General features: G+C 37.1%; 1 protein-coding gene across 2 annotated transcripts in view; it reads right to left on the bottom strand.

Moving 5' to 3' along the window:
* DPP4 (dipeptidyl peptidase 4) overlaps positions 1-13,496 on the bottom strand; it is a 77,507-nt gene that overhangs the window by 15,029 nt on the left and 48,982 nt on the right. For both annotated transcript variants that reach the window (XM_065880267.1, XM_065880266.1), the window contains exons 14-22: positions 13,264-13,331; positions 12,257-12,310; positions 11,764-11,885; positions 10,020-10,067; positions 9,676-9,774; positions 7,451-7,520; positions 4,745-4,939; positions 2,265-2,319; positions 1,536-1,635 (exon numbers count right to left, since the gene is read on the bottom strand). In XM_065880267.1, the coding sequence (XP_065736339.1) occupies positions 1,536-1,635; positions 2,265-2,319; positions 4,745-4,939; positions 7,451-7,520; positions 9,676-9,774; positions 10,020-10,067; positions 11,764-11,885; positions 12,257-12,310; positions 13,264-13,331 (811 nt within the window). The remainder of the gene's footprint in view (positions 1-1,535; positions 1,636-2,264; positions 2,320-4,744; positions 4,940-7,450; positions 7,521-9,675; positions 9,775-10,019; positions 10,068-11,763; positions 11,886-12,256; positions 12,311-13,263; positions 13,332-13,496) is intronic.

Raw genomic sequence — 13,496 nt, forward strand, 5'->3', positions numbered from 1 at the left:
TTTTCCTATGGAAATCAAAATATTTTCCTCCAAAATGAGTAACAGCAATATTTTATCATTTTGATTAAAGTGAATACAGACTACAAGCAATTTTACATATCTAGAGGACACTAATATATAAAATATAGTATCTTAAAGTACACTTTTAAAATATAAGATTTTCCTAAAATGCTCATCTTTTAACATTTAAATATGAATAACTTAGGTTATACATTTAATGGAGGGGGGTGGGGGGGAATAGCTTTTAAGGGCAAAATAAAAATTTCCCCAAACAGCTACAATTCTTCTTGTCCTAGAACATAATACCCCTTTCTTATTATGCTAACCAGGTTTACACGTGTAAGAAGGTCTCAAATTTTAAAAATACTATTTAAAAAATGCTTAGTGTTGTGGTTGTAAACTTTTAGAAGTACGTCTTGCAATACCACTTATGTCCTCCTTCAATTTGATTTTTGAGTAATATTGTTCAAATTTGCACATATATAAGAATTCTAGAAAGTTCCCAAGTGTTAGGTTGGTCCATATATGTTTAATAACGTTCTCTTCTTACCATTATGTAGTTCCAAACTCACAAAGGTTGTTTCTATTTTATTGACCACCAGAGGTCTCCAAAAACAAGCCTTCCAATAGAACAATTAATATTAAGCAGGAAAGAATTACCTGAAAGCAAATCTATTGTGTGAGGATCAATCCTAACTATGTTCTCCAATTTTTTTTGAAACTAAAAGACGGTGTGGTCTCTTTTATACATTGGCTTCTCTTGACTTGAAGAGGCTTTAAAGAAGAGTTTTCCACAGGACTGGTACTGCGATATATTAGGACATTAAATATTTAATGAGCATATTCATTATGAATGATTCTATCCTTATACTGAATAAAGGACTTGAGATGGGGTAGGAAAAGATACAGGAAAATAATTCACCTTCTCACCACCTCTGGCTCTTCCCCCCTACCTAGTGTTTCACTGCTTACCTGCTCCCACTTCGGAATTATACCGTACATGTGTATGACAGAGCAATACTTTCTCAGCAGTGAACAGGATATTCTAGGGTGGCTATCACCTACTCAGAGACAGTGCAAACAAAACCCCCAGGAATTCCCCTGCCCTAGTCTCTTCTTTCCACCCAAAGTCCTACTTATATTTGACTTTTACCTGAAGGGAAAGAGATACATACTTCTCTTCTTGTTCTAATATGTGAAGCTTCAAACTCAAGTTAGAATAAAAAGAAGGAAGTGTTTATCTAAAGAATTGTAGCATTGGGGATGTTTTAAAATGTGGAAAACTGAATTTGTTGATAAGACATTTAGAAAACAAAATTGGTTGGTAACTAAACGTGTAGATAGCATTTACTACCGTCTAACATTTCACAATGGCAGAATAAGTGAGACTGTTTCATTACAGGTATCCATAAAGTACTTCTAAGATGAATCAGTTTATTTACTGTAGAAACACTGAAACTCAAAAAGGAATGGTTTTGTCATTGGAATGTGAAGGTTCACACTCAGTAACTCTGTACCTGTGAGTGATCACTTACCATAGTACTCCCACTTTGACACGGGCGCCACGGCTATTCCACACTTGAACACGCCACTTCCTGCTCCCAGGACCATTGAGGTTACATACCCTCCATATGACTAAGAAATGGAAACAGTTATTTTTATGGAGGTAAAGGAATTAAGGACATATGGTAAGCAAGTCGCAGTTTCCACATTTCTCACATCTTTATATACTGTGCCTCTTTTGAGATAGAAAGCATGGTAGAGAAGGTTTAAATTGGCCTTAGTTGGGTAGTATCTAAAGACTACACTTTCAGAGCCCTGGTCCCTCTTCTTGGTAGGTGTAAGGGGGAAAGTATTGAAAATTTGCTGGGTAGTACTAATTGAAGACAAAAAATGAACCAAAACCAAAACCAAAATAAAACCTCCCAAAACCAAAAAAGCAATAAACACTAAATCTTTACTGACTTGGACCCATGAGAAAAAGTCTCCCTCCTTCCCTCTCTCCTTCTATCCTTCTTTTCCTTTATCCCTCTTTCTCTCCTTTATTCTTTTTCTCCCTTCCTCACCTCCCTATCCCATTGTAATAAACAAAAGTGTAAGCCTGGGGGGACTCATCACCCAGAAATCTAAGACATTGGACCTTCTTAGATTGAAATGATTGACATGATTTTCACCTCCAAATATGTACAAACAAAAGTAAATGATCCTGCTCTGGGTTATATTCACTAAGGAAGGTGTACAGATTCATCAGCCAAACTACTCACCCAGCCCCAAATTGCAATCCGTTTGTCATCCACAAATCCCATTTTTGAAAATTCTCTAAAATACATGGAACAAGTCCACGAATTAGTATCACACTGTGTATAGAAAACTAAGATAACTGCACAAATGTGAGAAACCCTGCAATTTGTTCTCTATTTCATTCTATTAGAAACAAAGATTCATTGCTGCCAGCAATCAAATAAACACCTGAGATCGATGTCTATCATTTTTAACTTGAGCCAGATGAACAAGGTTTACTTGTGTTGGAGTCCATAAAAAATGTGTGTGTGTGTGTGCGTGTGTGTGTGTGTGTGTGTGCTTCACAGAAAACAAATCCTGGCTGTTTTTTTCACAGCTTTATATAAAAATTTGCAGCCCAGATGCACTTTTCTTTACATAATTGAATTTAAATCTCTCCAGATGTTTTACAGTTTGAGAGAGGCTGTCCCTGCAATGGAGAAGCATAGAGGTGTGTAGAACATCTGGGTAGGGCTTAGAAATGTCTCTGGGCCCCCTACCTGAGAACTTAAACATCATTCTCTAAATACATCCCTTCTTATGATGGGTGTTGATTAGTTAGCTCAGCACTATTAAATAAGAAGCAATTTTTCCTTGATGGATTAAGAAGTCTTTTTGTCATTAAATTGTGTTCAGGATTGGTATCCAGGTAAAGAAAGAAGAAAAAGGTTCTTTGCGTATATTTCTTAATCTTAGCCTTACATCAAAAGGTAATTTGTTTACTTAAAAAAAAAATCTAGCAAATGGGGCCCTTAACTTTGCGATGTCAAGGGAGGAAGGGGACCCTTGCATTGACTTATATGTGACTTTAAAAAGCTTTGTTTTCAATTGATGATATATGTCTTAGACTGCCCTGAGTTAAGCAATATTAGAAAAACTTCAATGTAAATAGTTTTCAACTCATTATCCTCTCCACGCAAACCTTTTAAACTTAGAACACATATGTACAGAAATGTGCACCAAATCATACCTGTACAAGCTGGTAAACCTTTACAGAGTGAGCATACCTTGAACCAAAATATAGGACATTACTATCACCCAGAAGCCTCTGTGTCAATTCCCTCTTTGGAAAAAGAAAAAATGAAATGTCTTCCTTTTATTGGATTCCATAAAAATTTCACCTGAATTTGTACCAATATAAATTGGGTCGTGCAGGATATACACTTTTGTTCCTGGCTTCTTTCACTCAACAGTCTGCGAGATTCATCTGTGTTGTTGTGTATAGTTCCTTTTAGTTGCTGAAAAGCAGCTACTCATTACTTTTTAAATGGAGTTGTAGATTGTGGATAACACAATTCTATCATTTTAGACTTGAGAAGACCTGGAAATCATGCTCTCTCTCACAGAGGACCAATCTGGATAAATAAAAATGTGTTTGTAAAATATTAAAGCCTCACTCCTAAAAAAAAAAAAAAAAAAAAAAAAAAAAAGCCTCACTCCTGAACCAATTTATCCTCTCTCTTATCTAACCTTTTTTTTTTTTTTTACTTTCAAGGATAATAGCTAATCATTAACTTTGATGTAACAGACTTAGCGATACTTAATAAATTGTCATCTTCTCTCCTCTTTGGTTGTTCCTCTTTTTAAAGGCATTTTCCTCCGTCCATTTAATCATTCACAATTTTTCTCCATTTCCTAGTTTATGGTTTCACAACATTATTTAAAATCACTAACTTACTTTGCTTTCCAGACATCTATGCAGTTGGTTATAGAAACTCAAAGACTACATTTCCCATTTACCAGTTGAATGCAACTGAATGTAAGTTGGAGGGAGACCTAGTTTCAAATCCTGACCAGTCTTGGCAAATTACCTAACCTAAGAGCCTCCATTTCTTTACCTGAAGTGTAAGGTATGAACACCCACCTCTCAGGGTTGCCGTGCAGCTTCAATGAGAATGCAGGTAAAACACTGCATGTTACATGTGCATTCCGGGTAACCATCATTCATGACTAAAATCTTTCTTAAGCCATATCACATCTATTTATAGTCTCATAACTGATGTCATTCATCCTTAACAAAGTCCTTATAATTGTGAGTGACAATGGTCGTGTTCCACAGTTTTCCCAAATTGAGGGAGTAACCCTCACTCAGCAGAATGTAGGAGTCACTCCTAGGACTTCATAGCTGTCACCCTCTTCCAAGGTAAATGTACACCAAACTCCTCTACTTATCCTTGACTACAGGGTTGGCTTGCTTGTTTAGTTAGATGTTTACTCAGGGGTACATTTATCCCTCGGTTTGTCCATGTGTTTGATGAATTCTGAGTCCCGATTCCTAGAAGGTGGTAGCACATAGGTCAACTCTCTTTCTAAGTCTAAACATAATATCTTCACTAAAAATCCAGCCCAAGAATGAAAGATTCATCCCAGGATACTTTCAGTTCTTTACACTTCACAACTTTAAAATATAAATGGAGGGAGAAAGAAATCAAATGACGTTTGAATTCATCTCCTAGTCACTCACCTGGTTGCTTCAATTTGATCTTCAACTTCAAATGTTCCCAGTCTTCTGTTGACTGCGTGCATGATCTTATCTCCTTGGTAACCACTTCCTCTGCCATCAAAGCTAGCTACTATAATGTTTTCTGTGCTTGCAAGGTAAGTAGCCCAGTTGAGTCTGAAGACAGCATCTGCTTTTTGACTACAGGGGCCTGCATATCTGTGAAAAATCCCAAACTGTTAGCCTTTGTGGTTTTCCTGAATCAAATGAGGAGTGCTTGCATTTCTATCCCCTGTGGACGGGAAGTGTACGTCTTCCTGTTCATGAGCTTGAAATCGTGCCAGCCCCCGGAGGTGTCCACAATGGGTCCTCTAAAACTTGGCAACATGACTATAATGGCTGTGTGTTTCCTCCAAAGAGGCCCATCAGTTTTATCTTTGAAAACTGTTATCAAACACAGACTTCACAGGCCAATGGTTTCTAAGTCGTATATATCTTGGAGATCAAAGAAGTAAATATTCTAATAATTGGGATAGGGGAGTTGTGTTATGAGAAAACAATGAGGATGACAATAAATACAGCTTTGAATATATCTTTCTGACTGAGCTTACAAACATTCCTAGACTACAAGTTTCCTTGGTTGGAACTTCCTTAAGGACTTTGGCTGCTGTGGGATATGCGCCGCGTGTGCCTCAGTGCCCAGGACAGTGCTGCTCACTAAGGCTCCACAAGGCACTGCGAATGGGCCAAAGCATGAACGAACACCATTCCTTAAAACTTCAGAGGAGAAACAAAGAGACTATATTGGAAGATGGGTATACTGTTTGGCATTCTATTCATTAACAAGTTTAACTCCCTCATAGCTGCATTCTTCATATAGGCTATAACTTATCCATACACGGCTGTGTGTACAATCCCCATCAAGCCGTCTCATTTTCATTTGTTAATCAAGAGACACTCCCTACAGCTCATTGGATCTCATGTAAATACATCTTCTTTGCACCATCTACAGGACTCCTGGACCCAGATCTTCTCCAATAAGTCTTCCCTCCCCAGACTGTCTCTCCTTTTCATCTGCTCGCTCTTCCCTCCACAGGACTGGACAAGTCCTGCTTGGACCACTTTGCTAACATTTTCCTCCCTTTCCTTAGGGATGGCAGTCAAAAGAACTTTAGTTTTAAACAAAATATTATATGACTTTAATTTTACACTAGATTTTGCAACATTCTATCTTTAAAAAGAAGAAGGCATTCATGAATTTCTTGGGCAAGTAAACATTTTTTAACATGTGAAATGCCTTGGTCCTTTCAACGGTTTTATATTTGGTAGAATAATAGCTTCCCTTAATATTAACTATGTATCAAGTTACCTAACCCCGTAAGATTAAACAATGTCATTTTTAAAAATAGAAAACAACGATTTAGACATATATGAAAATGAAGAGGAAAGTCACTGAAAAGAATGGGCACCAAATTTACCATATTTTTTTAACTTTCCTAATGAAGGGGAGATCTAGTCATTACTTACTGGGGAGTCCAAGAATATAAAAATATCACGTTTTTGTTTTTTAACAAACGCTTGTGTCAAAATATCACTCTTTTTTTAAAGGTAAAGGATCCTTGTTGTTTAGTATTGGGGCTAAGGCCCAAAGCAAGTGAGTGCTACTGTAGTCAATATTTGACTAAATTAGGTGTAATGAGAATCAAATAGCATATCTGGAAGTTTAAAATACCTCTTTCTCTTTCTTTGAGCTTTTATGTTTGGTTTACATGGAACTGTAAACACAGCAGAACAAGGCCGTGTCTGATGCTAGTATCTGTTCCCTTCTTTTTTTTTTTTTGCTAGTAGCAACAGGAAAGTATCCCTGAGTTTTCAGTTTTCCTTTCTGTATAATGGGCCCAACAGAACTTACCACATCGGCTTGCTGTGTGGACAAAATAAGGCAAATTACCTGGCATGCAGCAGGCACCCAGAACTTTTATTGGTTTGTTTCATTTTGAATAAAGGAAATGAGGCAAGTTGGGACAGGAAGAGTGGCATTGTGGTATTCTGTGTGAGGTCAGGGCAATTTTGGAAATATTGAAGTAAAATATGTTCCTAGTAATTATCAAAAATATTTTACAAAGATGCCATATTTAGACCTCACATGAGCTCTTATTTACTGCTCAAAGACTTGTGATTTCAGAACTTTCTCTAGGACTTGGAGAAGTTTGGATTATAATGAATACTTTCCTGTATCACATCTTCTCTTCACCAAAAAAGGGAATGGAAAATACCAGGCATATTTCAGGGACTAAAGAAAGAGAAACCTGACATTGGGATGAATTAAAGGCTACAAATGGGAGATGTTTGGGCAAATTTGGAGATAAGGAAACTGTGAAGACTGTTAATACCCATCTATTGCTTGTTAAAATGTCCATGAGGTAAGGATGAACATGGGGACTTGAGAATCTCTTTGGAATTCCCTTGGAGTTCAGGGGGGAAAAAAAAATCAAAACAAACTCCATATGCCATTATGATAGAAGAAGAGTGTCAACCTTCTCCATTAGAAAGATGGTAGATAACACAGGTTTGGATTTGCAATTGCAGAATGGAAGAAGCAATATTAAAACTGCTCTACAATGATTCAGGAAGAAAGGATGCATTTGGCTCTGTTTTTCAGTAAGCTACACCGGGCAAAAGATGTACAATGGTTAACTTCTAAATTATTCCCTTATCTTGAATACTTACACATCTATTAGCAGAGGATATTTCTTGGATTTATCAAAATGAGGAGGCAAGATCATCTGATACCAGAATTCTAAACAAACAGAAAGGTTAATTAGTGAAATAAGAACACTTATTAGCACATGATTTCGGTTCCTTATCTTTGTCAGTGATAAATAACATGTAGAGTTTAGCAGTTTGTTAAATTAGAAAAAGAAAATGAACCGATTTGATTCAGCACGTTTTTCAGATATAAAAATATTCTCTTTCAGGTTAAAATACTAGTTTAAGGTCAAAACAATAAAGTTGTTTCTAATGGATCTATTAAATACATTGGTGCCTTGTAAAATAAAAAGGCATCTTAGAATTGCTGATGTTTCGTTTTTACGATTCTGTTCTTTGGCATCTGATCCACTCATCTAGTTTGTTTATGGCTTATGTTTTAAGTTTCCCTCCAAAATGTTTTCCTCTTCTTGAATTTCTTTGAAGATGTTTAGGATTTTTAGTTGGCCTTAACTCTATCTTAAAATTCTGATTTAATAACATTTTTGTAATTCTTATTGCCATCCCAGACCGTAAAGCTGAGTTCCCATTTTCAGCTCTGTGTTTCACAGAATGAAATCAGGTTTATGTGGGGCGAACTGTTCTGTACGATCTTGTGCAGGTCTGTTTAATTCTCTGTGCTTGATTTAACTTTAACATCAGTTTAATAAAATTTGTTCCTAAATAATAAATCGGTTACCTCTGCTCCCAAATTCAGGCTAATTAGTTAGACTAATCTTTTTTTTTTTAAAGAGAGCGAGAGAGAGACAAAGAGAAAGAGTTGTTTCATATTTTAATAAGATTATTTCCAGCTTCAGAAGATTTAACCTGTATGGAAAAAAATCCTTATCTCTAGAGCTGTTCTTCCTTATGTTTATCTTTCTTTTGTTTTTTGTTCATAATAATTATTTTAGTTGAGGAAAAATTAAAAGTTTAAGAGTAAAATCTTTATGTAGATAGATTTTTCTTCAATTTGTATTTTGCTGGTTATTTTATGCCTTCTGATTAAATGTGCTTATGAGAACAAAAGTTTTAATCTTTATTATATTTGAGTAGAATGTCAAACTATCAGTTGATAATGATATTTTTAATAAATATGCCAAAGTCAACACTTGATCTCCCCTTTGTTTGAATCAGCACTGGTTGATTGGAAGTGTTTTACTTCCTATCTTTTGGAAGATGCACTGTCTCTCCTTTGGCGGGGGGGTGTCACATCCTAATATTTAATATGTCACATCTTAATATTCAACACCTTCTGTACCAGACGGTCCAGATAGCTCTCCAGGACTGTCTCCAGAACTCTAAGCCCTTGCCAGCTAAGCCAGATTCAAGGTCCAGCAGCATTGGCATCACATAGGAGCTTATTACAAACTTAGAATCCTGGGTCTACCCTGACTTGCTGGCTCCAAATATGCATGTTAATAAGGTCCCAGGTGATCCATAAGCACCTGCAGTTTCAGTAGCACTGCTCTAAGCTCTTCTTCAAAAGTACCCTCTACTCTCCGTGCTTTTCCTGCCATTTAAAATTGGATGACCTGAATTTCTTCCATTATTATCCTATATTTTAAAAAGAATCTAAAATAAATCAATCTTGATGGATTCCCCCTCCCCTATGAGTTGTTAGCCCTTAATAGAAAAGACAAGCAAGCAAATAAAAACGACAACAACAAAATTACAAGATTTCCTACTCAAAGAAACCCCTTGTTCTTAGTCGTCCCTCAACATAATCCATGATCAGGCCACCAGGCCAGGGCCTATCACGGGGAGGAGGTTAGGGAAAATTCAAGACTTCTGTCCTGAGACTGAAGTTTCAACATTTTATAGCCAACCCTATTTTTTTATACAAGTTATTTTAAATCTGTTTGGGTTAAAAGTAAAATATATTAGGATATCATTAAGTTAAAAACACAATTAATACTTAATAGTAAAATAGAGTTACTAATGAGATGAGACTGAACTAGCAATAATGCATTTTCTCCAAATATTTTCCTCTTAGAATAATATATGTTACATAGAATCATACTGTATTTTTTAATTAAAAGAAAAGTAAAACTAGTGGTTCTTGTGGCAGAGCATTTCATGGAAAAATAACCTTACATTAGATTTACATATAAAATAAAATACATATTGTCAGATAAACTTATATTTAGTTATATTATTACTGGCGTTTCCATGAAAGGTTATGTTCCAACAGAAATTTAACTTACTTGTTTTGTGCAAATAAATGAAGTCCAGTTTTTTTGAGGGCATCTGGACACCCTGCAGCATTTTATCCAAAGCTGAATTGTCTTCCAGGACTCTCAGTTCTAAACAAATAATTGAGACAGCAGTCATTTGTTACAACACGAAGAATATGGATCGTGCAAAGCAATAACAAACAAGTGGGCGATTCACTGATGGGACTACACGTACTTCAGGTTATAAGCCTTGTTTTCAAGTCATTGTTAAGACACTCTAAAGCCAAAGAAAATCCCATTGTGCTAAGTACATGTTGCTTCTATTCACACACGCTTTCCTGAAAAGCAAACGGGGGTGAAACAAGAGAAAGTACCTTTATCATTGCTGTTGCTATGCAGAGTATAGAGGGGCAGACCAGGGCCTGTTAACATAATCGGGAAAAAATATATTTTAGAGTTTTGGTTTTTTTAAAGAAGATAACATACTTTTCAAAAATTGCGTTTGTTACCATTTAACTTTGATATAATTTTGACACCATTTAGCTTTGATAGAATGAATATCACAGTGGATAAGAAGCTTACTAAGTGTTAGCTGATTTTCCTTTTCCTTAAAATGAACGCAATTTGAGTGTAAGAAGTATTACCGGAGAGGCACAGGGCTCTGGAGAATGAAACAGAAGATGCACCTCTGACCCTGCTGGGCGCCTTGCGCACATTGCTATGTCTGAGTCCAATTTCCTCATCTGTGGACTAAGCCATCCAGACCCAACGAGAGCCGCTATCCTTCCCAACTCTTAACACCGAGGTCCAGCGAGTACCACAACCTCTCTCAGGCCCCGCCCCCTTAGGGTGGAGCTCCAGAGCTAGGTTCCCCGGGGCCCCAAAGGGCAGATTTCCCCCGCCCCCCTGCTGCTGCCCCCACTGCGGAGTCCTGGACCAGGCGGCACATCTGCACTGTGCCTGACTTGGATAAGCAATTCCTTCCTGGCATGAGAAAAGTGTTTTTTCGCACACACTCAGATCTTCACTATTTATCCCAACTGTGGTAGTTGCAGAGTGGAAGGTAATGTATAGAAAAAGCTATCTCGTGAGCTATTTAATTTTGATACATTTGGATCATGATATTAATTTTTACATTTGATCAGAACCACAGTGGAGGCATTATAGGGACCTGGGTTTGAATCCCTGGCTCTCCTGCTTTGTGACGTGAGATAGCATATTTATGCTTTAATCTCCTCACATGTAAAATGAGGATAATAATATCTGCATTATAGAGTTTTCTTTTTAAAGGATCAACAAGATCATGAATACAAAACTTGAGCACAGTGCCTAGTATATATAAAACAGGTGCCCAAGAAATGGTGACTGGAAACAGCCATAGCAAAGAACTACAAAGAAAATAAAGAAAATGTGCCAGTAAAAAAAAAAAAGGCTCAGATAAATGGTTTGAAGACCTCTTTCTGGCGATTCACAGTTCTTTTTCAGAATATCCAGACCTTTTCTCTCATTTTGAGAAGTAATCTAGCTTAGTGTTAATAGCAGAGGCCTGTGTTTGAATCCCATTGGGCCTCTTATTAGCTGCGTGACCTGTGAAATCACATTGTCTCTCCTTGTCCAGATTTCTTCACTTATATTAAAGAAAACAATAATAACAATAGCAACAGAAGACGAAGCTGTGAGCAGGTTGAGTCACAGGCACCACCTACATACATTTTTCTCATTTCAAGGGGCAAGTGCATAAAATTATAATCTGGGTTAAAAAATGCACAACATGTATGTGTATAAGGATGAAGTGCCTCTGTCATACATAAGCTCTGGGATGTGCTTTCAGTCTAAAGCAAGCCTCTTGGTTAGAAGAGGAAGGAGAGATGGTTAGCTCACCACTTATACGTGAGTGAAGGGAATAGGACTTATATGATATCAAGAACTCAGATTCAATAGGAGAGAACTGAGCAGGGCAGAAACTGGGCACTGAAGGGAAGCCTTCAGGGATGGAGACACTGAGCCAGGAGGGTGGTAAGAAGGTTGTCCAGAGAGGGTAGGGGATGCAGGGAGCTACTCAAGAGGGATTTTGGGGGTACCCTCTGCTCTCCCTCCCCGTCTTTCGTTCATACTTACCAGAACATCTCAGCTGATAATACTTCGCCTCTTTACTAAATGATACAGAGTAGTATTGACACCTTTCTGGATTCAGCTCACAACTAAGGCACGTCACTTTTGTGGGGTAATTAAGTTGGATTCTGTAAAACCAATGGTGGAAGTTGAGTACTTGATGAAAGGAAAAATGAAAGAAGGAATTGAATAATGCCGTATTCTAGTTTCAAAGATATCAGAATGCCAAAGCAATACTCAGAAACTTTTAAAATGTGAAAAAAATGCATGGATTAATTCATAATAACCTCAAACCTCCCGTTGTCTGGAAATATCACAAAGCATCTAATAAACTCATGCTCTTTTGTTGACATGTGGGTTGGTTTATCGAGGAATAAAAGCATTCGATAGTAGTTCCAATTTAATATATTAGGATAGGCAAAAAATAAAATAAAAACACAAGAGCCAGAAATTGTTCATTAGCTAAAAGGTCAAGTCAACAACTCGATAAAACTCTTACTTATAAAGATTTCTTCCACCTGGCATTCCTTTATGTTCATTACTAATGTAGTATCTGGGAAGAAAACAAATGAAATATATTAATTCTGTTTTTAAGCAAAAGTCAAGTACACTCCATTTAACTCAACACCAAGCACTAGCGTTCACACAAGTGCATGTGCATTAGTGCTTGCCCTTCCTTTATCATTCTTCCCTGCCCCCTCATCCTCAGAAACCATTTGTCCCCCATCATCTCAAAACAGGGGATTCTTTTTTTAACAGACTAAAATATCTGAATATGGGGATTGCTCCCTTAATTAGAGTGACAAGGAAAAACTCAAAGAAAGTCTTCTTTCAGAATAATACGACTGGACAACTAGTCTAAAGTTGACACCCCATTTATTTACACTGTTTTCCATATTTTCTGTTTCATAACACAAACCACTCGGTGGCAGGAGCTCCATCCTCCTAAGAGTGGCAGAGCCACTTCTAAACAGGACCTTCAAAAACTGCTTTGAGCAATGGCAAAACTCCTCCGTGGTGAAACCAATAAAGAATTATAAAAAGTGCCTAAGATTCTAATGAAAAACAACACTCCCTATCCCATCAATTCATGCGTGGTAGCTGACAGCCTCTGAAAAGCTTTCCATTCGCCAAAGAGTAAGGCCGAGACATGGACAAATACAATAGCCTCTCCAAGCCTTCCAAAAATCCAGTATCGGTTGAAATTTAACGAAATGCCCCTGAACGCTAGTTCAGTGTTCCAAGACGTTTAAGAAAAAGAGGCTCCAGCTCTTCTAATGCAAAGCAGGTAAGAGCAAGAGGTAGAGCTGCTTGGTGGCATGGTATCAAGTCTGCTGAACATATGTGAAAATCATTAAGACTCCCGTATGTTGAAAAGAAAAAAGTCCTGAACACATTCCAAATAGACTACTCTTTATTTGTAGAAGATTTTTCCTTATTTCTGGGCAACGAATGGCATGATTATGACAAATATATTGATATACTACTGATTATTAGAATACTTACAGGTAATCACTGGTAAGAGCTTCTATCCCAATGACCTCCCAGGCTCCTTTTGTAATAAATGTGCAATTCTGATGGGATTTTTCAAGAAAAGAGGTTTATTAGACTCTCTCTCTGATCAAAATTAAGGAGAGGATTAAATCATTTACATCAGGAATTGGGATAATCTCGGTTCTTTTCCCCATCCCACCTTACTACAGATACCACTGGGGTATTTGAATTAGTCTGGTTATTGG

This window comes from Phocoena phocoena, chromosome 7 (assembly GCF_963924675.1).
Source record: "Phocoena phocoena chromosome 7, mPhoPho1.1, whole genome shotgun sequence".
Taxonomy (NCBI): Eukaryota; Metazoa; Chordata; class Mammalia; order Artiodactyla; family Phocoenidae; genus Phocoena; species Phocoena phocoena.